The sequence below is a fragment of the Eulemur rufifrons genome, chromosome 2 (genome assembly GCF_041146395.1).
Source record: "Eulemur rufifrons isolate Redbay chromosome 2, OSU_ERuf_1, whole genome shotgun sequence".
Taxonomy (NCBI): Eukaryota; Metazoa; Chordata; class Mammalia; order Primates; family Lemuridae; genus Eulemur; species Eulemur rufifrons.
Genome location: NC_090984.1, coordinates 80998476 through 81021774, shown reverse-complemented (window position 1 = coordinate 81021774; position 23299 = coordinate 80998476). Strand labels below are relative to the sequence as shown.

Genomic DNA, 23299 nt, shown 5'->3' with positions numbered 1-23299 from the left:
AATCAATTCCTTTAAAATTTTTTTTTCAAGAGATGGGGTCTTGCTATACTGCCCAGGCTGGATTCAAACTCCTGGACTCAAGTGATCCTCCCACTTCAGCTTCCTAAATAATTCTTTTATAACACCTCAAATGTGAGGCAAAGAGAAAATCCTAACAGGTTTTTTTCTCACAAAAATTCTTACTTAGGACAACATGAAAGAAAATGTAGAAAGGAAAATATTTGTTGATCTAATCACCAACTCCAAGGCCATGCAAAGCTGATCTATTTTTGTTCCAAAAAACAGCTACTAATTCAGACTCTGACCTTAGCTCAGTCCTGGAAATCACCTAATTTCTTTAGTCCTTTGAACGGGTAATTATCAGGTCAGAGTACCAAAAACTGGTACAAAGTCTGCCGATTCATTCTGATTTACATTTGTAACTCCCAGATAAAATTTGGCACCAGATTGGGCTGTGAGGGTAGTATAAAGGTAGCTCATAAAGCAAGAGAACTATTTGCCTCACCTTAGATGAGCATATGTGCTTTTCAACCACTATGAATCTTAAATTGACGCCATAACCTTTGATAGTATACATTTAATAGTTTTCTTAGGTTTAAGTAAATGACTAATTGTAGAATCTTTACACAGAAATCAGTTTGTTGTAAGTAATTTTTGGTTGAATGCAATTATATGGTAAGGAAAACTATAAACTACATTAAACATTGAGTAAATTTTAAACCTGTTTCCTATTATTTACTGTATATCCATTTGAAAAGTATGATTTCAGTTAAAGCTGGCACTAGAAAGTGTTTCACTTTGGCATGACTGAACTTTGTATCATTTCTGGCTTTCAAAAACAATTTAGGCTGTATTTCCCTTACACAGCAGCTTTTTATTGTTCATTATCTATGCCTGACTAATTTGAAAGCCAAACAATTTCTTCCAAAAGGAATGCATTGTCATGAGCTAGGTTTTATTTCAAACTCAATTATACAATATATAGATAGTAAACATTAAGATGTAACGTTAACTTTCAAAACTTTGAGAATGCCTTTACTGAATTTTGGTGTAAAGAGTAAACAAAACTTATTCTGCAAAAGGATTAAGAACCTTTATATGCAAAAATGAGTATTTTATTTTGGCAGCACTAAAATTAAAAAAAAAAACCAAAACCACTGTATTTCTACATTGAGGTGAAAACGTTTAAACTTTCTTTACCAATCAAATACATTCCAAAAGAAAGTGTGTTCTATGAAGGTTCCAAAGCACAGGCAAATCTTAGCACAACAGTACAGGAATCTGTAATACTGAAAATGACTGTTCTGACAGGATGTTTAACAAACATAACTTTTGAATTACTAAACCAGTGAAACAATTCGTTCCTAATAACGGTGTCAAGAGTGAAACTGGGCTTATTCCATTAATACTCTAACAATTTCATTGTAATACTTTTTACTGCTATGACAGTTTTAAATAAATTTTGCTGTACTTAAAATAAGTTTTGAAAGTGGAAAAGTGTACAAAGTTTCAGATAAAAAGATTAACAGATGCAATTTAAATAAAATTTCCCCTCTTCTCTTATCAATTAACAATTATTATTTTTAGCAGATACAGATTGAGCTTTAAAACCCTACTCCCAAAATGAAAACTTCAGTTTTAAATCTTAATCAGACATAATTGGAAAAGATTACTATGTATTTGAACACCTTTTACAAGAATTTTTGTATTAAAGCAGAAACCAGTTCCTAAACTTTTATTCAATTGTATATCCTGTTTAGACAAATATCAAAAATAGAAGACTGTCACGGTAGCTTTTATAATTGTGATTTTTCACTGCAGTCTTCTATAACTTTTACAAAGTTCATGGTCCCTAATATCTCCCCACCCTCCATTTTTCCTAGGTGGGGAAATGGCTGCCACAGGAAATTTCTCACTGATAATTAGAGTTTCTGGAAACATATGCTGTTTGTTACTATTTAAGAGTGACTCAATTTGGGCACTCTGGGTGGATGGTCTACAGGTTTTCTTGTGATGCATACCACAGTCTCCAGCATGAAAAATCCTAGGAACTTGAGGAACCAGCACTTTCCAGAATTTTGGAAGACAAGATACAGTCAAATATTGAAGAGTCCAGTCCCAGTTATAATCATCGTAAGTACAGAAAGTGTCTGTGCACTTGATCAGCTCTTGATAGGCATTCCGGGTCAAGGCTAGGCCCATATTGTGCTCTGTGGATTTCCAAGTTTTCACTTCTACCTTGTCAGCAATGCCATAGAAACTGCGACTGGCAGTATAGGTCCCCAGGGAGAGAACATCACACTCAGGACACTCTTGCTGCTTCAATTTCCACATCTTTTTGAAGACATGGTAAAAGTCTGGGGCCAAGTAGTGATCCTCTTCTAGGAAAAGTATAAGGCCAGCATAATCTCGAAGAATTTTGACTCTTTCCCATACAAAATGCAGCTTCCACCACCAATGATGTTTGGTTTGGGAGAACTTAGCCTCTCTATAATGGCCAAAGGAGTCGGGGTACTCAGCATTAATGCACCCCAGTTTCAAAGCTGCGTTCTTCTGCAGGTCTCTGGGGCAATCTCTGGGGTCACTGCCCGGAAACTCATTGGGGTACAACTGAATGCTGAAAGGAAAGAAAACCTGCAGAACCGGACAGAAATCCACCCCAGCGATCAGGTGATTGATCTCTGTCGACCAGAAGTCATGGCTAAAGATAACGAGGACGTTGTCGATGCCCTGGGCTTTTCGAAGTGAGTCCAGCAGCAGTCTGAGGTATTCCGGCCGGTTATGCACCTGAACCACCAGCACCAATTCCCGGGGGGCCCAGGTGCCAGGCTTATCTACATTCCTCAGCGTCTGATCAAAGTTCAGCTGGTACACCAGGGACCGGTACCGCAACGTCAGGTTGTCCGCCTCAGGTTGGGGTGCCGCCGGTACCAGTGGAGCCGCCGACTCGTTGGAGACTCTGCGGATGCCCACAGACACAGAGGGATGGTCCCCGCCCCGGCCGCCCGTACCCCGCGCAGGCTCAGCGTCCAGCAACGGAGGGGCAAGGGCCTCGTTCTTCCTTTGTCGCCCATTGCTGCTCCAGAGGACGAAGCCGCAGGCGGCCACGACGAACGTCAGGATTAGCACCTTCCGTTTGTAGATGCGGAACCTCATGGTCTCCAGGGCCGGGAGCGCTGACGGGCGGGCGGGCGGGCGCGGAAAGGCGATAACGGATTTTGCACGCAAAGGGCGGGCGGGCGGAGGCCGTCGCCTTGGCCTGTAGCGCTCGGAACTGGCCCCCGCGGCTGCCCTCACTAACTCATCCCGGGCCCCGAGGGTCCTGGGGCCCGAAGCCTCTCAGCTGCCCTCCGCCGCCTGGGCTCCACACATCCTCGCCCAGCAGCTGCAGCTCCAGCAGCGGCCCCACCGCTAGGAGCCGCGGCTCGGCTTCGCCTCGGTCCTCTCCATTCAGCACCACGGGTCCCGGAAGAAGCCCAGCGGCTGCCCCACCGCACCCCAGCTTCGTTACCTGCGCCTCCAGCGGCCCCGCGTCCTCTGCCCTCTCATCCTTACGCGGGCCCCGGGCGGCCAGGACAGAGCAACGCAGACTCTCCCCACTTCAGCGGCGACGGTTCTGACAATCCGCGACTGGCCGGCGGAACACCACGGCCCTCCGGCCACACCCCTCCGGCCCGCCCCGTAGGCCGCTGGTTGGTGCTTCCCAGACGCGTCCAAAGGCGCGTGGCCGTCGTAGCTGGCTGCCTATTGGTTCGCAGTACTGTCGCTCAGGTTCAGTTCCTACTTCCGCTTCATTCCTCTCTTTCCTGTTAGCGCGAGCGGTGGGAGGCGAGGGTTGCGAACGTCAAGTTTCCCGGTAAGCTAAGAAGGGGACTATCGTGGTTCCAACAGGCGCCTCTATTGCTCAGAATCCGGGGCTGGACTAGGCCCTTGTAGGAACGGAAGCTGAGACCCGGTGCTTTGGCTTGGTTGAGTTCTATAACTGGCTTCTTCCTTCCGGAAAGGGGCTCACGCATGGCGGCTACAGGGCCGCTAGGCACGACAGCTTGTTAAGGACACGTCAGCCGTTAGGGCTGCTGACGGGTGACCGTGCTTCGGAGGGGAGAACCACACTGATGTGGTTATGGGGGAAGGAACGGGGCGGGTCGTCACAGTAGCTGCCACATCGCGCGCTGCATCAGCCATACCCAAGAGCTGGAAAATAGAGGAAGTGGGTGTGGGGAAGAGAGTAGAAAAGAAACTATTTACCTTCTCTTTCTCCGGAGGAAAATTAGATGAACACCACTACGCTTTTCTTTTGGGGGCAGCCACTTAGTACAGAAAACTGACAGTATTGGGCCTTCCAGTGCTGTTCTTGTTTTTTAGTGAGTCTCATTTTGTTTGGGAAAAGAAGAGCTCAGATCATCCTGAGCTACACGAGGTATGCAAAATTTATCCGGCCCTGAGAGAGAATATAGGACTTTAGTTGCAGCCCTCCCCTCACCCCAGCCGCGTGCCCTGGGAGCAATTAAGTCATTTTGTTCTAACTACCTGCCTCTTCCATTATCTTATGATTTCTGGAATTTGTGGTACAAAGAACAATGTATACCCAATCAATAGCTTGTTATTTTAATGTAAATTCTCTGGAAACAACTTAGGAACTGCCTCTTTTTCCTTTAAAAACCCACTTGTAACTACTGCTAGTAGAGCATATATTCAGGACAACTTGAATCTATGCTCCCCAGTTGCTGTCCTCAAACTTGGCCCAAAGAAACCCTATACTTACATTAATTTCACTTAAGTTTTTTCCTTTCGGTCAACAAACCAATGTTCCAATAATTAAGTGTTCCCAAAAGGTATACTTTTGTATGAGCATTTATTCATAAGGCAGTGAGTACTTGGTGGATTTATACATTGCTGATCCAATACTGTTTTCCTATAAATATCTAGGAATATCTAAGTGTATAGCACTTTTCACTTTTCAGAATGTTTAACGTCTGCTACCTTAAATATTTTACTACAGATTTCATTGTATAGACAGACAGCTCTACAGTAAAGATGGTAAATGTACCTAAAACCCGAAGAACTTTCTGTAAGAAGTGTGGCAAGCATCAGCCTCACAAAGTGACCCAGTATAAGAAGGGCAAGGATTCCCTGTATGCCCAGGGAAAGAGGCGCTATGATCGGAAGCAGAGTGGCTATGGTGGGCAGACAAAGCCAATTTTCCGGAAGAAGGCTAAAACCACAAAGAAGATTGTGCTAAGGCTGGAATGTGTTGAGCCTAACTGCAGATCCAAGAGGATGCTGGCCATTAAGAGATGCAAGCATTTTGAACTGGGAGGAGATAAGAAAAGAAAAGGCCAAGTGATCCAGTTCTAAAGTTTGGGACTCTTTTTGTCCTTTAATTTTGAGGAGAAAATGTTGAAGCTATAGAAAAATTACCTGTAGGGAAATAAATACAATGATATTAAAACCTTTTGTGTTTTTTGTCTTTTAAGTAGAATTCCATGTTTAATGTGGTTCTAGATTTAGGAACTAACAGTAAATTCTTTGGAAGTGAACAAAGGTTTATCCTCTTCTCAAATTCTATTTAAAATTCAATTCCCCGAAATTGGAATTTTGTATTAACATATAAAGACAAGTCCTGCCTCAATACTTTACAACCAAGTTATAGAGATAGAATAGGGGAAAATAAAGAGCATCTAGGAAGGGTCTCAGTCAGAGTTGGGAAAAAAAATGTAAACTAGGAGCAGAGGATCCAAGCTGAGGGATAGCAAGAGCTGACTTTCTGCAAATGTTCTGTCTAGTAGGGGCCATTAGCCACATAGCTATTTAAATTAAAAATGCAATTCCTCAGTTATACTAGCCATATTTAGTACTTAACAGCCACATATGGCTAGTTTATCAGACAACACAGATATAAAACATTTTCCACTACAGAAAGTTATTTTGGACAATATTAAAGTGTTCTTTACTTATTTTTTAGATACAGGGTCTCACTCTCTTGCCCAGGCTGGAGTACAGTGGCATAATGATAGCTCACTATAACCTTGAACTCCTGGCCTCAAGCGATCCTTTTGCCTCAGCCTCCCAAATCACTGGGATTACAATTGTGAGCCACCGTGCTAACCAGGACATCACTTTTATATCATGGTCTTGAATATATGCCAGGAGCTCAAAATTGACTTGAAACTACAAAAAGTTCTGACTGCATCTAGTGAAAGTGAAAAATCATGAGTCCGTGACAACATAAACCTTGTTTTTTGAACCTCGTAGAATGTGCTCTTGGAGGCATTCAAATATTAGAACTTCTTGACAGTTGAGAGGGTTGAGGAGGTAAGCAGTTATGAATGAAAACAGAATGGAAGGTCGAAACTCAGAATGAAAAGAATTGAGCCTAGTAATTGCCTGTGTAAGGCAAGAAAGAATAAGTTGCGTATCAAGTGAATGGATTAAATAAACTGGAAAGTGTATAGGTTATAAGAAGACAATTTCTGCTTTTTATATGTGAATTTTAAATGGCCTGAAAGATACATGGGAATGACTAAATGAGTAGAATTAGAAGAATGAAAAGGGTTAGGGTGTAGGGAGTAACAGATGGTTAGCACTTAACCCCAATATAGACATACAAATGCGTTTGTTGATGAAAAAATTATTTTCTACAATAACATAAAAATCAGACGTGCACAATTTTTAAATACACCCTGTTACTTTTCAAAGAATCTTTTTTTGTTTGAGACAGTCTGGCTCTGTCACCTGGGCTAGAGTGCCATGGCGTCAGCCTAGCTCACAGCAATCTCAAACTTCTGGGCTGAAGCAATACTCCTGCCTCAGCCTCCTGAGTAGCTGGGACTACAGGTACATGCCACCACACACGGCTAATTTTTCTATTTTTTTGTAGAGATGAGGGTCTTGCTCTTGCTCATCTTGAACTTCTGATCTCAAGCAATCCCCCCGCCTTGGCCTCCCAGAGTGCTAGGATTACAGATGTGAGCCACTGGGCCCAGCCAAGAACCATGTTTTAATGCAATTGGCTTAAAATCTGATCTGGATTTGTGTACCTCACTTTTAGGGTGATTTGTGAGAATTAAATAAAATACTGTATATAAAACACCTAGAACAAAGTAGAAACTAGATTAATGGCAGCTCTATTTAAGGTACATTTGCATTATATACATATAATGCAAACGTATATAATTTTTTGCTGTAAGAATTTGACCATTAGTTCAAAGAATTATTCCTCTGGACCAAGGGTGAGGAATATGTGGCCTTCTAGGTCCTTAAGTGTGGCCTTTTGGCTGAACCCATATTTTACAGAACAAATCCTTTTATTTTTATTTTTAAAATGAATGTATTTAAACACATAGTAAGACTCAGGTCATGCAACTCCCAACTATCCAATCAAAGTGGTTTCATGGTGATGTCTGAATCACAGGGAGGTCCCTATCTGGACACCATAAAACAAGACTCAGCCCGTAACCAAACTCTTTTTCTGCTATGACAAGGGGTCCAGTCATCTTCTGTGATGTATGTATCTTGTTCTGTAAACCTCTATCTTGCTCTAGCTCTATAATCCTATCTTGTTTCCCCTTAATAAACCTCACCTCATTAAAAAGAAAAGTATTTAAAATACCAAAGAATAAAATAAGTTTCAACAAAAAAAATCCTCGCAGAAATACTAGCACAATTAGAACATTAGTAAGCCATAGGGCTAAACTGACTGCTCCTACGCTCATGATTTGATTCTAACTTCCCCTGTCTGACTGGTGCCACTATCACACAGGCTGGTTGTTCAGAGTTTATGGGGGTCGAGTATGCTGGTCTGTTATCAGCTTTTGACAGTGGTGCACTGTGTCTCTGTCTAAAGTGGAATTTGTGTGAACAGTTGTACAGCTTGACAGTAGTTTTTAATTCTGTCTGCTTAACAGCCCATCAAGTCAAAAAAGACCAAGAGAACACTGAAGGAAGCAAACATTTTTAAATGAGGATTGGGAATTACAAGATTATCTTATTTTTGCTAAAGATAAGATGGTTTGCTTGCTTTGTGATACTGCAATATCAACATTAGAGAAATTCATCCACTAGCAAAAAAAAAAAAATTACAAAAGAAAGACCAAAAGAAAAACTATTAAAAAATTAATGAAAAACCAGAACAACAGCTATAAAAAAATAAATTCAGTGCCCATCAGCATTATAACACTCATAAAGAGCACAAATATTTTAAATTAGAGGGAGAGGCACAAAAGGTTGTACTGCAGAAATTAAAAGATGAAAAGCAAAAGCAAAAGCAAAAGCAAAGATGATTCTTTCAAGCAGCAATAAGACCTGGAAATAATGCCACTGAAGCAACTTATAAAGTAGCTTATATACTCGTGAAAAAAGAGAAGCCATTCAGTGATGTAGATGTAGAATTGTGAAAGACTGCATTGTCAAAGTTGTAGGATGCTTAGACCCTGATAACGTTTCAAAGTACAAACAACTGCCTCTTTCAAGGAGAACCATGACGGATCGGCAGCATGCCACTGGCCTTCAACTTAACAGAGCAACTCAGACAATACTTCAAAGGGAAATAATATATATTATTCAGTCACTTTGGATAAACCAAATGATACTACTGACTCAGTGCAGGTTTTATATTTCATTCGGGTCACAGCAGAAGATTTTCTTTGTTACAAAAGAGTTACTTGCTTTGGGCACTCTTGTGACCAGAACATGGGTAATAGTTATCTTCAACAACTTTCAAGATAAATGTGAAGTTGGACTGAATTTGGTAAATTTAGTCAGCGTGTGTACAGATGGTACACCTTCCATGACAGGAAAACATGAAGGGTTTATTGTACAGAAAAAAAAAAAGGTATTGACAGATCCAGATGCTCTCATTTCTTTTCATTGTATCTTCCATCAGTAAAATCTCTGTGCTAAAGCTACTATTTTTAAGTGACACTTTGCAACAAGTTATAAGTATTGTTAACAATATCCGTGCAAATGCAACATGGCATTGTCAGTTTAGTAACATGCTAAAGTTGAATGATGAGGTATTCAGTATGGATTTGCCATATCATAAAGTGCGGTGGCTATGGCATGGACAGGTGTTAGCCAAAATTTATCTCTGTGAGAACAGATAGTTAAATTTTATGAAGAAAAGAATCAGAAATGTGAATTATTGAAAGAAGATTTCTATAGAAATGCAGCATTTCTGTGTGATGTCATGTCAAGTCACAATAACTTGAATATTTCTTTGCAAGGTAAAACTAAATCTATATACGATATGTGGCCAAAAATGCAAGCATTAAAAAAAAGCTATCTTTTTTCAAAACACTTCTTCAGAAGGAAATTTCAGACGAACATTTTCCCCAGTAAGCAAAGGTTATTGATGAGCAGGACGATATATGTGAATCATTTGAAGAGTACGCAGCTGTTATAGACCTATTAATTGGAAAATACAATGAAAGTTTCACTGATTTTGAGAACTATGACATCACACTCAAATTAGCATTTCAGCCTCACCTAGTTGATATCACCAAGGCACCTAAAGAATTACAGATAGAACTGATTGAGCTCTCAGTAAATAACATTTTAAAGTCATTGCTTGATGCTAAGAAAGGTCCAATAGAAATATGGAAAAATGCAGAATACCCATGCCTTCAGCAACATGCCTGAAAAATGCTTTCTTGCTTTTCAACCACTTATTGTTTTAATCTACATTCTCCTACCTACCCCAAATCAAGACACCCTTAAGGTCACAACGACTGATACCCATCTAGAGGATCAACTGAAACTGCAGCCCTCCATGCTGCAACCAAATATTCAAATGCTTTCCAACAAAAAGCAGACGTAACAAAGTCATTAAAAGGTTAACAAAAAGTTTTCGTTTTTTGAAATTAGTAAGTATATAGTATTTTTTAGATTTTCACAAAATAATGTACATTTTTAAGTGTATCTAAATGAAGTTTATTGAATGTGACCTTATTTGATTATAGCTAAATTAATGCAGCCTTCCAACATGAAAAGCTTCCCCACCCCTGCTCTGGACCAATGTCTAGTCTCTCAGAGAATCAGCTCTGCAGAGAAACTTTTAAAGATCATATATGAATAGTTTTAATAAAAATGTTCTAACATTTAAAACAGCATCTAATCCAGGCACAGTGGCTCATGTCTAATCCCAGCATTTTGGGAGGCCAAGGCAGGAGGATCTCTTGAGGCCAGAAGTTTGAGGCCAGCCTGGGCAACATAGCAAGACCCGTCTCTACAAAAAATTTAAGACAATGATAAAAAAGCAAAACAGCATCTACTAGGAGTATTTGAATTTTCACAAAAGAAAAAAAAAAAAAGCCCCAAATACATGTTTTAGGAAGACAAAGGGAGGAGGCAGTCATTTTTTCATATAGAGACCCTATTTCCAAGCCCAAAGCAGCAATTACATCATGCAAACACTGGAGAAGGTTTTCTCTTGTAACTTTGACTTTCTTCCTTGTTCACAAAAAATTGTTTTGAGGTTATTCCAATAGTCTAGTGGAGAGGCTGATTTGTTAGGGCAGTAGGAATGAATAGAATGTAACAGTTAATACTATTTTCCATGATTCTTTCAAGTCAGTTACTTTTCCATTCCCTCTGCCCTAGTTCAAATCAACATTTAACTGGCATATTGCCACACTTTTTAAGTTAAAAACTTAAAATTTCTGCTCCCTCTCCCACCCACCCCCCAAAATAAAAAACTCAGAAATCACAACAAAGATTATATGAACGTTATAAAATTTATAAAAGCTGAAGTCTGTCTCAAAGCAATTTCTACTTTATGCCTAGTATTTACAACACAAATTTATATTTAAAAATTGTATATGTAGAATATACCTAAAAAATCTAAAAAGTTATATGCTTAAAAACTTATACATAGTTTCATACTAAACAAGTTTTCACTATAATTTAGAACATATTAGTCCTCCAAGGTATATCTTCTGCATACAAAAACTCAAATTTCTTTAGTTGAAATGCAAGAAGAAAGTTGATAAATTCATATGAACAGAGAAATTGGGATCAATAACTGTTTAACATAAAAAGATAACTCCACAACCCACCCTGGAAACTTGAGGCTTAAATTAACATAAGTGCAATGAACTGATAAAAAGTTAACCCCATAGTAAAATTAAATTTGGTTTTAATGAAATTAAAGTTTTGGAGTCAAATGACTTAAATTGTTAGACTAACACACATTCCTCCTCTCAAGCAAGTATACAAAAAGCTTCCCTTTCTCTGATGTGACACTGTTAAATCATAAATGATCCCTAACTGTTATGTAATTAAATAAAATTTCTTTCTGTGGTATTGTCTATTACTTTAACGTATCAGAGGAATTTACATAACAGCCTAGGGAACAGAAGTAAGAGATAATAGGTACTTCAGTACTACCCATATTATCTACTAAGACCACAGTGTGAGCAACAGAATGTAGATTCATAGTAGTAGTTCCTTGAATAAAAGAGCTTAGACAGAATTTTCCACAAACACAGGTTTTTGCAGTATCCAAATCTTCGCAAAGATGGAATGGAATGGTATGAGAGCCATATGGAATCCTATTGGAAAAAATGTTTAAAAATATGTTACTAGATTCAGAACTTCATGTATTAGGACAAAATTATTAGGACACTGAATTATAACAATGGAAAAATAAAATTACATTATTACTTAAGTGACTCAGTATTTCTCTTCCTAATTGGTAAGAATGGGAAAAATACACTAAAAAACAGCATACGATATATTGGGAATCTAAGATACTACTCCATAAAGTATCTTTCAGCATGGTCACTTAATAGCATAATTTACTAAATAGAATGAAAAAGTCATCTGTCCTTTATATATACTCTCCTAGACACCAATTGTTCAAAAGGGAAATTTAAACTTTTCATAACAAATTTAGAACACATGTTTGGGACATTAGTTTTACTTGACTGGCTGAATCAGTAACTCTAACCTTACTTAAATCATTTAACCTCACCTTGCTTAAATCATTTTGCCCTTCAATGGTAACCAATGCAATTAAAATCAAATCAAACTTTTTTGTGATCATCTACAAGACACTAAGAAAGTCCTGAGATTGCCTGCCCACTGCTCAACTCCCCTCAGCTGAACACAGCCATGCCTGTTACTTTGTCTCCCACACACTGTCTTGTTCTTTGTCCCCACCCTAGGTTAGCACACACAAGGTGCTCAGATATTTTTCAACAAATAAATAAGCCTACTCTTATAAGTTAAACTAGAGTTAAAATCCTATCAGAAAAGTCTGAAAAGATATACATCAAATCAAAAATAGTAACCTTTAGTAGGGGATCTAGAATTGGCTCTACTTGCAATTTTTTATTTTTCATAAAAAGAATGTATTAATTTGTCGCTTGTGTAACTAATCATTTTTTAAAAATTGCTAGAAGTACCTATCACATGTTTACATTAATCTCTTTCAGGATAGTTACAGACTGAGGAAACAGGTAACAATTAAAAACTGTATTTTCTATCTAACATGACTTAAATTTCCACCTATTTTCCTAAATCACAACTTTATGTTTCTAACCACTAGTTAAGGCCATTTATCAACAGGTATTGCTGTCATAACTTTGGATCTATATCCTTTTTAAAACAAGGGGGCTGAAAACATGCAAAATTAAACTTCAGTAAAGGTTAGGGTCACTTTACAAAAAGCTATATTAATAGAGAGGGCAAGTTTAAAAAATAAAATACTGTAATGTTCATTCAGCACTAACAACTTATTTTGCTGCAGAATTGTACCTAGCCAATTATATCACATTTTGATCATCTATTTTTTCCTTCCAACGCTGTACTTTTCTATGTTGGACTTCTGTCAGTGTTTACCTGATCATTTAGCCAATTTGTTATAGTCTTTTCAAATCTTTGAAAATTGTTCATAATATTTCTTCATTTGGACATAATTTTCAAATTCAAATAAATATATAATTTCTTTTATATATATCTTAGAGAAACAAGAGCCTCAGGAGAAACTCATTGCCAAAAGACACCATTTGGAATTCCTTCAAATCGGGTGTTTTAACCTGAATCATCAATATCACTTCTGAAGATTCAAAAATATATACATAACATAAAATAGAGGCCCATCTCCAGAGATTCTGAACTAGTTGGTGTGAGATGGAATCTAGGCATCTATGTTTCTCATCTATGTTATTTATTTATTTATTTATTTTGAGACAGAGTCTCACTCTGTTGCCCAAGCTAGAGTGCCGTGGTGTCAGCCTAGCTCACAGCAACCTCAAACTCCTGGGCTCAAGCGATCCTTCTGCCTCAGCCTCCCGAGTAGCTGGGACTACAGGTATGCACCACCATGCCTGGCTAATTTTTTCTATATATTTTTAGTTTTCCAGCTAATTTCTATCTATTTTTAGTAGAGACGGGGTCTCGCTCTTGCTCAGGCTGGTCTCGAGCTCCTGACCTTGAGTGATCCTCCCGCCTCGGCCTCCCAGAGTGGTAGGATTATAGGCATGAGCCACTGCGCCCGGCCTGGAGGACTGATTAAAACACAGATAGCTGGACCCCCCTCTCAGTTTCTGATTCAGGAGGTCTGCGGTGTAGCCCAAGAACATGCTTTTTTTTTTTTTTTTTTCTCTGAGACAGAGTCTCTCTGTCATCTTAGGCTGGAGTACAGTGGTGAGATCATAGCTCACTGCAGCCTCGAACTCCTGGGTTCAAGCGATCCTCCTGCCTCAGCCTCCCATATAGCTGGGACTACAGGTGCAAACTACCACAGCTACCTAATTTTTAAAATTTATTTTGTAGAGATAAGTTCTATGTTGCCCAGGCTGGTCTTAAACTCCTGGGCTCAAGTGATCTACCTCAACACCCCAAAGTGCTGAGAATACAGGCATGAACCACCACACCCAGCCAGATCTTACATCTCTAACAAATTCCCAGGTGATGCTGATGCTGCTGGTAAAGGGACACACTTTGAGAATCAATGCTATTCATTCATTCAACTACTTATTCAGTGTGGAATATATGCCAGAGGATACCACATTTTAGAGCCTAGGGAAATGCAGAATAAAACCACATCCATGCATTCATGAGTCTTAACATTCTAGTGGGGGAAAATTGACAGCAAACAAAAAAAAATTAAAAAAAAAAAAAATATATAGGCCAGGCATGGTGGCTCACGCCTGTAATCCTAGCACTTTGGAGGCTGAGGCAGAAGGACCACTTGAGGCCAGGACTTTAAGACTAGCCTGGGCAACATAGCAAGACCCCGTCTCTAAAAAAAAATTTTTAAAATTAGCCAGGTGTGGTACTGTGTGCCTGTAGTCCCAGGCAATCAAGAGTAATGAGTCCTATGACAAAAAAATCAAGCAATGTAAGGAGATGAGGAATAATAAAACTTTTGATAAGATAAACAGGTAAGACCTTTCTGCGATGACACTTGGGCAGGGAACTGAATAAAGTCAAGGAGTGAGCTATGAGACTTCCTAGAGGAAAATCATTCCAAGCAAAGGCAAAAACAGCAAGAAGGCCATTAGAGCATGGGATCAGATTATGCACAGCATTGTAAGCTACATCAGACTTTAACTATTACTCTGATTTGATGAGAATACTAGGATCAAAGGTACCTTTTATGACTATTAAAATCTTACCTATTATTTAATACAGTTTGTGCAGAATATTCCAGTAAAGTTAATGGCACTTGCAGCATTATAACTGGAAGGACTTCTAGTTGTTCAAAATGATTTCCAAAAAGATCCAAGTATTCAAGGGATAAATTTTTAAACTCACTAGGCAAAAATGGAAGCTTATTTCGGGCTGCTGACAAAAAACGAAGGTTTCTTAGTTGTCCTATCTTAAAAGGAAGTCGAATCAATTCATTATCGTCAAGTTTTATATCTGTAAGTTCTCGGAGCTGACAGAACTGCACAGGGAGTGCCTTGATTTTGTTCTTGCTGAGATCCAAATGCCGAAGTGACTTTTGGAGTGTAGAGTGACACAAGGCTACACTAAATGACTCCAAGTGATTGTCGTTCAGGTTAAGTTCTTGAAGGTGTATGAGGTCTCCAATTGTAGCTGGAAGCTTTTTTATATGGTTGTGACTCAAGTCTAATTTCCTAAGGTTTTTTAAGCAAAGCATGCGCATATCAACTCGGATAAGCCCACAGTAAGAAGTCTGAAGATGTTCCAGAGAATAAGGAAAGTTCTTGCTTAGAGGATAGTCCTTTTTGGATGTGATAACCATTTTAGTTTTAAACTTTTCAAATTCTGAAGTCTTCGCTGGTGTGAGCGTTGAAAGTGGTGCGTCAACATCACAGCCTCTATGAACTAGTCTCACAGCTGAAAGGAAACCCTTTAAACTGTTGGAATTGGCCTGAATAAACAAAAATAAGTTGTAGCATTATAAATTCCATTTCAATAGATAATGTATACATATTAGTTCTTCCCCTAACAAACTCTGTAGTTATATATGAATGCGATACAATCATTTATTGAAATTGGCTGTAAAAAATAAATTTTTTATCAGCCTGAGCAATATAGTGAGACTTCGTCTCTATAAAAAATAGAAAATTTGCTGGGTGTGGTAGCTTGCTTGTGCCTATAGTCCCAGCTACCTGGGAGCCTGAGGCAGGAGGATTGCTTGAACCCAGGTGTCTGAAGTTGCAGTGAGATATGAGGACAACACTGCACTCTACCCCAGGCAATAGAGACATTATCTCAATAAATAAATACACACATATTTTTTAAATATTTCATTTTTACTAAATTTCAACTTTAAAGGTGCTTGAAAAAATTATGTTGAGAGACACATTCTAAGTAAAACAGTTCAAAGGGAAATGATAAGAGTATACAATAAGACAGGAAAGCCTTAAAGATTCCACTTATGATTGGGTATAAGATGAACTGACTCAAATTTCCAGTGCCTCTGAGATAAGACATGCATGCTGTGTACTGCAAAATGCCCAAGGTGCCATTCACAAAGACTGAGTTGTGCATAGTGATGGCTCTCTGAAAAGCAACAAGGTGCTAGGAAACATGAAAAGCAAGAGAGATTGATCCCAGCTGGTGAGACAGAGAAATCACTGATAAAGTGGCAAATGAACTAAGTCATCAATAAAAGTAGCTAATATTAAATACTTACAGAATACTTTGGAAGTTTCCTAAAGTTTACATGTGAAGGACAAATAAATCTTCAGCAAGTTTGGGAAACTAAGTATGTGATGGTGTTTTGTTGGAATGTGGGAGCAATGTAAAGGTTAGAAATATAATATGAGGATAGATTTGTAAATGAGCTCAGGCATCATGGTAAGGCAGAGGGAATGATCAGGCTGTGGGAAACCAGTGAAGAATTTTGAGCATTGAGAATTACATGACAAGAGCTAAATATTATTTTGGCAGCACTGTACACAAAGAACTGGAGTAGGAAAAGTCTGAGGAAGACTTGGGTCCAGTACCTACAGTAGAGGGTAGTGGCTTACAGACTTGAGAGTCCCCACAATAACAGCTGAGCTATCGGAATGGAAGGCAGGTATGATAGAAAACAGGCAGAAGACTGAAATAAAGCCTTCAATTTGGGGATAGAAAAAAGATTGCTAGAGATGGGAGATACAGGAGTGGCTGAGAAAACTAAAGGTAAACCAGGGTAGTGCCCTATCATAGATGCCAGGAAAGAGTATTAACAAAAGGGTGGTTACTGGTGTCAAATTCTAGAGTTCAAAAAGGATGACAAATACTTACAATGGGATAGGCAAATAGGAAGGAGATTACTGATCTTTGAGGCAGTGCTTTGAAAAAACCAGTAAAACTAAAGGTCAAAAATATAGTAAGAAAGCAGAGGCAATGGATTCAGTCTTGTCTTTCTAGAAATTTGTCTGTTTTATGTTATTTTTTAAGTCAGTGAGACCTTAGCTTGTTTTTAGATAGAAAGAAGTTAGTGGAAGGATAGGCTGAAGTACAAGAACATGGAAGAGGTAGGACAAAATGATTGCATTCAATCCAAATTCCTTAAATTGTTCTTCAATTTTTAATATTCACAAAGTATTTTGCTTGGTGTTAAGGATAATGCAAGAATGAATAAGACGCTGTTCCTACTCTGGGAAGGGGGAAGAGAAAAAGGGGAGATAGAGCAAAAAGTTTTAAAAAAATTCTAATGGTTGATGTATTTTTAAAAATTATTATAGTAAATGAAATACAAAAAAAATACAGTTCTAATCGCATTTTATACCCCTCCTTTTTTTTACACCAAATTTAGATTTGTAACTTGTGGTTTTGCTGGCAAAATGGTAGACCTATGCTACTTGCCTTATAGATTTCCAGTCTAAGAATACCCTAATGTTCCATCTCAGGCACCGAAACAAACTGTTTTCCTCCCCATCCTGGGATCCTTACTGAGGCTGATTCTGCCCTTTTAGAAGGCACACAAGCATATCTGGGAAGCTGTCTCTTATGCCTCTGCCTCTTCAAACATACCTGCAAGGGTCTGTCCCTATTCAGCTATATGGGATATCAGGATGCTCAGCCTTCTTTAAAGAAAATATAGCCAAGCAACCTAACCATTAATGTTTCTAATACCATACCTTACTTAGACAGATATCCACAGGAGGCTCCTTTAAACGAACAGTGGCTTTCCCCTCATCCACAAATTTGGTGAAGAGTTGCTCAATGTTTTCCTTTAGCTGCTCAAAACCAAAGAGAAAAAAGGACAAAACTAGGTATTCTCCCATTCCAACTATGTAACTATAGTAATAGTTGCCCAAAATAGTTACCTGCCTTCATAACCCCAGTCCATTAGTCTAGAGTAGGCACGCCTCCCATAAGAGCAGGAATCTTGTCTCCTCTGTTTAGTTCTCTATCCCCAGACCTAATAAGTTGCCAAAAATTTTTAACAACCGATGTTGCCTCTGCCCTAGACTTCAATTCAACAACTATTTATCGAGAAGCCACTACGCACCAGGTACTATGTCGGGGCATGGGACACATCAGTGAATAAGTCTGGCCTGGTAACTACACTTATCGAGTTGACAATCTGATAAGAGAGACAGTTATTTAAAAAGTAATTACAAGCATGACAATACTAAGACAAGAGAAGTGTGGGCTGCCATGACCTGTTTTTAAAAAAGCTAGGGGAGGGCGCCGTGGCTCACGCCTGTAATCCTAGCACTCTGGGAGGCCAAGGCGGGAGGATAGCTCGAGGTGAGGAGTTCGAGACCAGCCTGAGCAAGAATGAGACCCCATCTGTACTAAAAATAGAAAGAAATTAGCTGGACAACTAAAAACATATAGGAAAAATTAGCCGGGCACGGTAGCACATGCCTGTAGTCCCAGCTGCTCGGGAGGCTGAGGCAGGTCAGGCCATAAGCAGAACTCAGGGACCGGGAGTTCAGGAACCCCTCAGGCGGACTCCCGCTGCGGGTACGGCCCGGCGCGCGAGGCCTGACGGCGATCCGCCTCTCGGCTCCGGGAAAGACCCCGTGGCTGAGTCCCATAGCGGGGCCTGCCCACTCCACGAACCTCATAGCGGGTCCCGCGCTTGTCCTTCAGGGTAGAGATGAGCAGGCAGGCGGGGCGCGGGCGACTCCTGGGCGTCTGCTGACAGAGGCTCAACACGGCTCGGGTGCCCTTGCCCCGGTTCCTCAGCCCCAAGGCTGGCAAGTGCCGGCTGACCACTTCCACCTCGCAGTGTAGCTTCATCTTGCCGAGCGGCAGCAAAACACTCGGCTTTGAAACTTCCTCCTTCCCGCCACCGGGGTCCTCGAGCACGCAGGCTGTCCGCGGATCCGCCTGCCTGCTCGACGTGCCAGCGACTCGGCCTTTCTTAGTACAGTGGCTCTACGAGTCCCGCAGGAGACAACATTCTCTCTCCCTTGCAGGGCCGGGTCTTCGCTGCGGCTGTGGATCGGCGGAACGCGGACACCCACCGCCTGAAGACCGGGCTCGTGCCCCCCAAAACCGGCAATCGGCGGGGGCGCACCATCCTTTCTCGGCTGGCGGCAGCGGTCGTTATTGTTTGCGGCGGGTTCCTAAGGTTTCCCGGGCTGACACTTAACGTGTTTTTATCACTCGTTGGGCCTCTGAGGGAAGCCTGGTGTCCGTCTGTGTTACAGGGAAAGGCACTTAGAACTGTATGAGTTGCCGCACCAGCCAGCGAGGGCGTGATATTTCGTGGCAATGACTGGTGTTTTGTTTTGTTTTTGGTGACTCCCAATAGGCAATACCTATCACCCCAGAGAGGCGCTTTAAATGACTACGTTTAACTTGGCAATTCCTGTTGAACAAATCTGTACTTTGCAATGGTGGGTGGATTGGGTGGAGTAACTGGCTTAACTGCTTCTGAGACTTGGAAAGACAGTCCACACCCCACGTGGCCTTGGGATTCCTTCCATTTATTGTACCAGGGCGGTGCTTAGGGGAGTGGGAGGTGCCTGGGGCGCAAATATCAATATTAAGGAGGAGCTCATTCTCAGGTTTAGAGTCTTAACTCAGAATTTGCGCTATAGAGCCTCCCTCACCGTATGCTGATCCCGGCATTTTATTAAACATTTTAAGCATTTTATTTAGTCTCAGTTGTACTTTTGTAATTGTTAGAGCTGGATTCCCTCGCCCCGGGAACAGAATGACAGAGTCACTGAGGCTGCAAAAGGCAAAGGAGTCTATTGACTAGCTAGCTAGGGTCCAAGCCCCGAGCACCAACGCAGTGGTCTCTTTCTATGGGCAGGGACTTCGCGCAGCGGGAGTACATGTCTTTTACACTCTTTGCTGGAGTTCGTTACAGCCAGTTACTTCCGATAAGGGGACATACGCCCCTCACAAGCTTGTTCACGTGTTGATCAGGCCTTGGCCCCCTTATCAGGAAGCAACTCGTGGTTGTTTTTCTCTAACTGCATTGGAGCATGTTTTTAGCTCTCTGTCACAACCAAGCGTTAAGCAAGCAAGCCTTGTATACAAAAGCGGAATTTGGCTGTTAGCTATAAGCAAAACAAGTCATCACAGAATTAACTAAAATATTGTTTCAGTCCTGTTCTACATTGTAAAATTGCTTTTATAAATATCGATATTCAATTCAACTGTGACAAAATGACTTAAATGAGCGTCCCCGTTTACATGTTAAGCCTAAAGCGTTATACGTTGCTGCCTCATTCTTAAAAACGTAATTGGTTTGTGAAAAATAATGATTAAGATAATAAAAGTTACTCCCACCACTTAGTATTCTTGCAGGTACATCTACTAGAACATTAAAACACTATTCAGCATTTAGCAAGAGTTAATCTTGACACAGGAAAGTGGACCCCAAAACTGGGGTCTAGCCTAGTTGAAGGCCAAGTGAGTTCTTGGCTTTGTGCAGGAAACAGAGAGTAAGCTCACAGAGTAAGACAAAAGCTAGTTTATTTGAAGTAAGAAAAGAAAAAAAGGAGGCTTCCCATAGAACAGCAGTTACCTCTCAGAGCAATGGAGAGTAAGTAGCACTTTGTGAGTTTCTGGGGTCTTATTTTATACCTTTTTTTTTTTTTTTTTTGGAGACAAGAGTCTTTGCCCCTGCCAGAGTGCTGTGGCTGGCTGACGGCAACCTCAAACTCCTGGGCTTAAGCAATCCTTCTGCCCCAGCCTCCCACGTAGCTGGGACTACAGGCTTGTGCCACCATGCCTGGCTAATTTTTTTCTATATATTTTAGTTGTCCAGCTAATTTCTTTCTATTTTTAGTAGAGATGGGTCTCTCTCTCTTGCTCAGGCTGGTCTCGAACTCCTGACCTTGAGCGATCCTCTGGTCTCAGCCTCCCAGAGTGCTAGGATTACAGGCATGAGCCTCTGTGCCCAGCCAACCTTGTATTTAATTTTATGTTAAGCAGGAGGAGGACTATTGCTGGGGCTTTCCTGGCCGGCAGGGTCGAAAACGGCGTCTTGCGGGAATAAGAAAAGAGACAGTAGAAGAGAAAGTGGGGTCAGTGAACTAAAGGCTTCTCCAGACCAAGAGCCCCAAGCTGAATTCCTCACTCGTATTTATTTCTCTTAACAAAACAATCTCATCAATCAAGCTGAAGTTTAATTTTAAGAAATTTTTCTCATACAAAAGCAGGTGCTGTTAGTTTCTATTCTGCTATCAATCAAAAGCAAGAAATCATTAAACCATGAAGAAGGACATACATCAGGCATGTGATCTTAAGAAAATGCAGTAAATATTTATATTTTCCAGTTACACATTCTTCTTACCAAAGCTGTTGATCTGGGCGATATCAGGGGTTCGCGACGCCCCAATATAACCGGGTCCCCGGGCAGTGTGAGCTGCAAGAGATGAGAGAGACAAAGATATGGACACGAGAAATAAGGTGTAAGGGTGTGAGGAAGTCAGGGGACCACCAGCACTCAGGTGCCAAGGTGGTACTGAACTGAAGTCCAGCACCCGCTTTCATTCTCTTTTTCATGCTATAGATTACAATGATTTCACGTGAAAAGGTCATGGGTTACAATGTGTAGAAATTTCAAGGTTCCCCCAAAAGTCACAAGATGCCTTAGCTAATTACTCTTTTATCTATAGAAGCAGGAACACATTACTAAGCACAACTACACCTCAAGGTATGTATAGATAGTATCTCTGAACTTAGCAGCTGTGGCCCATTTGATTGAGGAACAAAGAGATTAGTACTTCTTACTGGGAGGTTAGCTTCCCATTAACTGAGGCGTTCTACTGAGAAAGGGGAGGGAAGGAGCTCAACCTGGTGTTTTTAAGAATTGGAGCCTGGGTCCCTTCTCCTGCGCTGACATTTTGCAATCTTCCTTTACAGCCGTGGGTGGCTTTCATGTCAAGCCGCTCCACGGCTTTTTAAGCATGAGACCCCTTAGGCTTTAAGGTGGGAGTCTGTTTTGCTGTACTCCCAGATCGCTTAGAATGTCCCCCAACTAGGCAGTTAATTTCTGCCCTTATCTCCAGCTCCTGCCTAGGCAGCATTCCTTTACCTCCTCTTTCCCATGGCCTCAGAAATCGGGTCTCTAAGCCCTGGTGGTCTTATTCCCATCAATACATCATGCATAGGATCTTAAGAAAAAACAGTAAAGATTTATATTGTCCAGTTATACATTCTTCTTAACAAAGCTGTTCTGGCCTAAGCTATTTCCAGCCTTCGATTAAACAAACTCATTAACTGTGAGCCACAAGCCACGCCTGCCTTTCATCCAGCTGGACACATTTCATTAAGCAGTCCCAGGGCGGCTTTCTGCTCTGGAGTGAGCTGTTGCTTTCAACATCTCCTGCCTCACGACATATTCTGACCTTTAGAAAGGCAGCTGGTTTTGTGCTCAAGTTCTCATCTGTGCTTTCTTACACTGGCTATGTTCAATGATGGTCTCAACTATTCTCGACCACTGCAACATCTTCGCCTTTTTATTTTGTTGACATCTTTTGGAGGGGTATCACCATAGCAGCTATCCGCTGGTCTTGTTTCCTTTGCTTTTGATGGAGGCACCTCCAGACTATGAAAGAACAAAAGGAAGTAATTAATATCCCACCAACCAATGTAATGATTGAACCACCAAATTTTGTGATATGAGTTACAGGATAAAGAGAATTAATTCCCTCATTAATGCTACTTAAAATATCTGTACCAGGGAGCATTTCCAGCTCCCAGTTGAAAGTATTTAGAATTTGTTAATGTAAGTTTCCAATTTCCTCTGTAAGATTTCCTTCCTTGATTCAACAAATGTCTTCTTATATTTTTCCATGGAAATTGGGTATTATTATAAACAAGGGGGGTTACACAGAACTGAGTGATGTTCCAATCACATTTTAATTTTAGTTGTTTTTGTAAACTCATAAGCTGGTCGCCTAGTAGCACTACCGTTTCTTCTAGGTCTGCTATCTCAAACGCCAACTTGTAGTCTATTTTGTGTTGACCATAAGGTTTCTGAGTTTTGGTGCCACTTTTGCACCAACTCTGTAGTTTGTACTGTTTTGATGAAGAGTTGCTCCTGCCGTAGCAGTGGCTGCTGTGACAGCAATTATACCTAGAATTGCTGCAAGTAAGAGTCCAGTCTAAGTATTACAAGTACATTCAATGTCCTCTGAACTTCCAGGTACAGTTGGGAGCTAGGAAAATCTAAATATCTTGTAAAACCATTACAATTTTAATTAAATAGAGTAGAAATGCTCAAAAATCAAGAATACAAAAAAAAGGCCTTAATCCTATATTTACCATTATTTGGGTTGTTGAAGCATGGATTCAGTAATTGAATGTTAAATAATCTAAATATATGAAAGTTATGTAACAGTTCAGTGGTGATTTTAGAGTGGAACAATGGTATGTACTGCCAAAAACTTATCTTCCTAATCGTCAGATTCTC

General features: G+C 40.4%; 3 protein-coding genes across 4 annotated transcripts; 1 reads left to right on the top strand and 2 right to left on the bottom strand.

Moving 5' to 3' along the window:
* Positions 1–1064: 1064 nt before the first annotated feature.
* Positions 1065–3715, bottom strand: MGAT2 (alpha-1,6-mannosyl-glycoprotein 2-beta-N-acetylglucosaminyltransferase). Its single transcript, XM_069464608.1, has one exon. It carries the CDS (start codon positions 3154–3156, stop codon positions 1813–1815), a length of 1344 nt encoding a protein of 447 aa, XP_069320709.1. The 5' UTR covers positions 3157–3715; the 3' UTR covers positions 1065–1812.
* A 73-nt stretch (positions 3716–3788) lies between these two features.
* RPL36AL (ribosomal protein L36a like) lies at positions 3789–5446 on the top strand. The gene is made up of 2 exons (XM_069464609.1): positions 3789–3856; positions 5003–5446. Exon 2 carries the CDS (start codon positions 5038–5040, stop codon positions 5356–5358), a length of 321 nt encoding a protein of 106 aa, XP_069320710.1. The 5' UTR covers positions 3789–3856; positions 5003–5037; the 3' UTR covers positions 5359–5446.
* Positions 5447–11117: 5671 nt separating this feature from the next.
* Positions 11118–18804, bottom strand: LRR1 (leucine rich repeat protein 1). 2 transcript variants are annotated; one of them, XM_069464605.1, is made up of 4 exons: positions 18481–18804; positions 17547–17645; positions 14622–15343; positions 11118–11549 (listed from the first exon to the last, which is right to left on the bottom strand). In XM_069464605.1, the coding sequence occupies exons 1-4, from the start codon at positions 18658–18660 to the stop codon at positions 11309–11311; spliced, it is 1242 nt and encodes a 413-aa protein (XP_069320706.1). In that variant the 5' UTR covers positions 18661–18804; the 3' UTR covers positions 11118–11308. The 2 variants fall into 2 exon arrangements, with proteins under 2 accessions (XP_069320706.1, XP_069320707.1); XM_069464606.1 differs by lacking the exon at positions 14622–15343.
* Positions 18805–23299: the final 4495 nt, after the last annotated feature.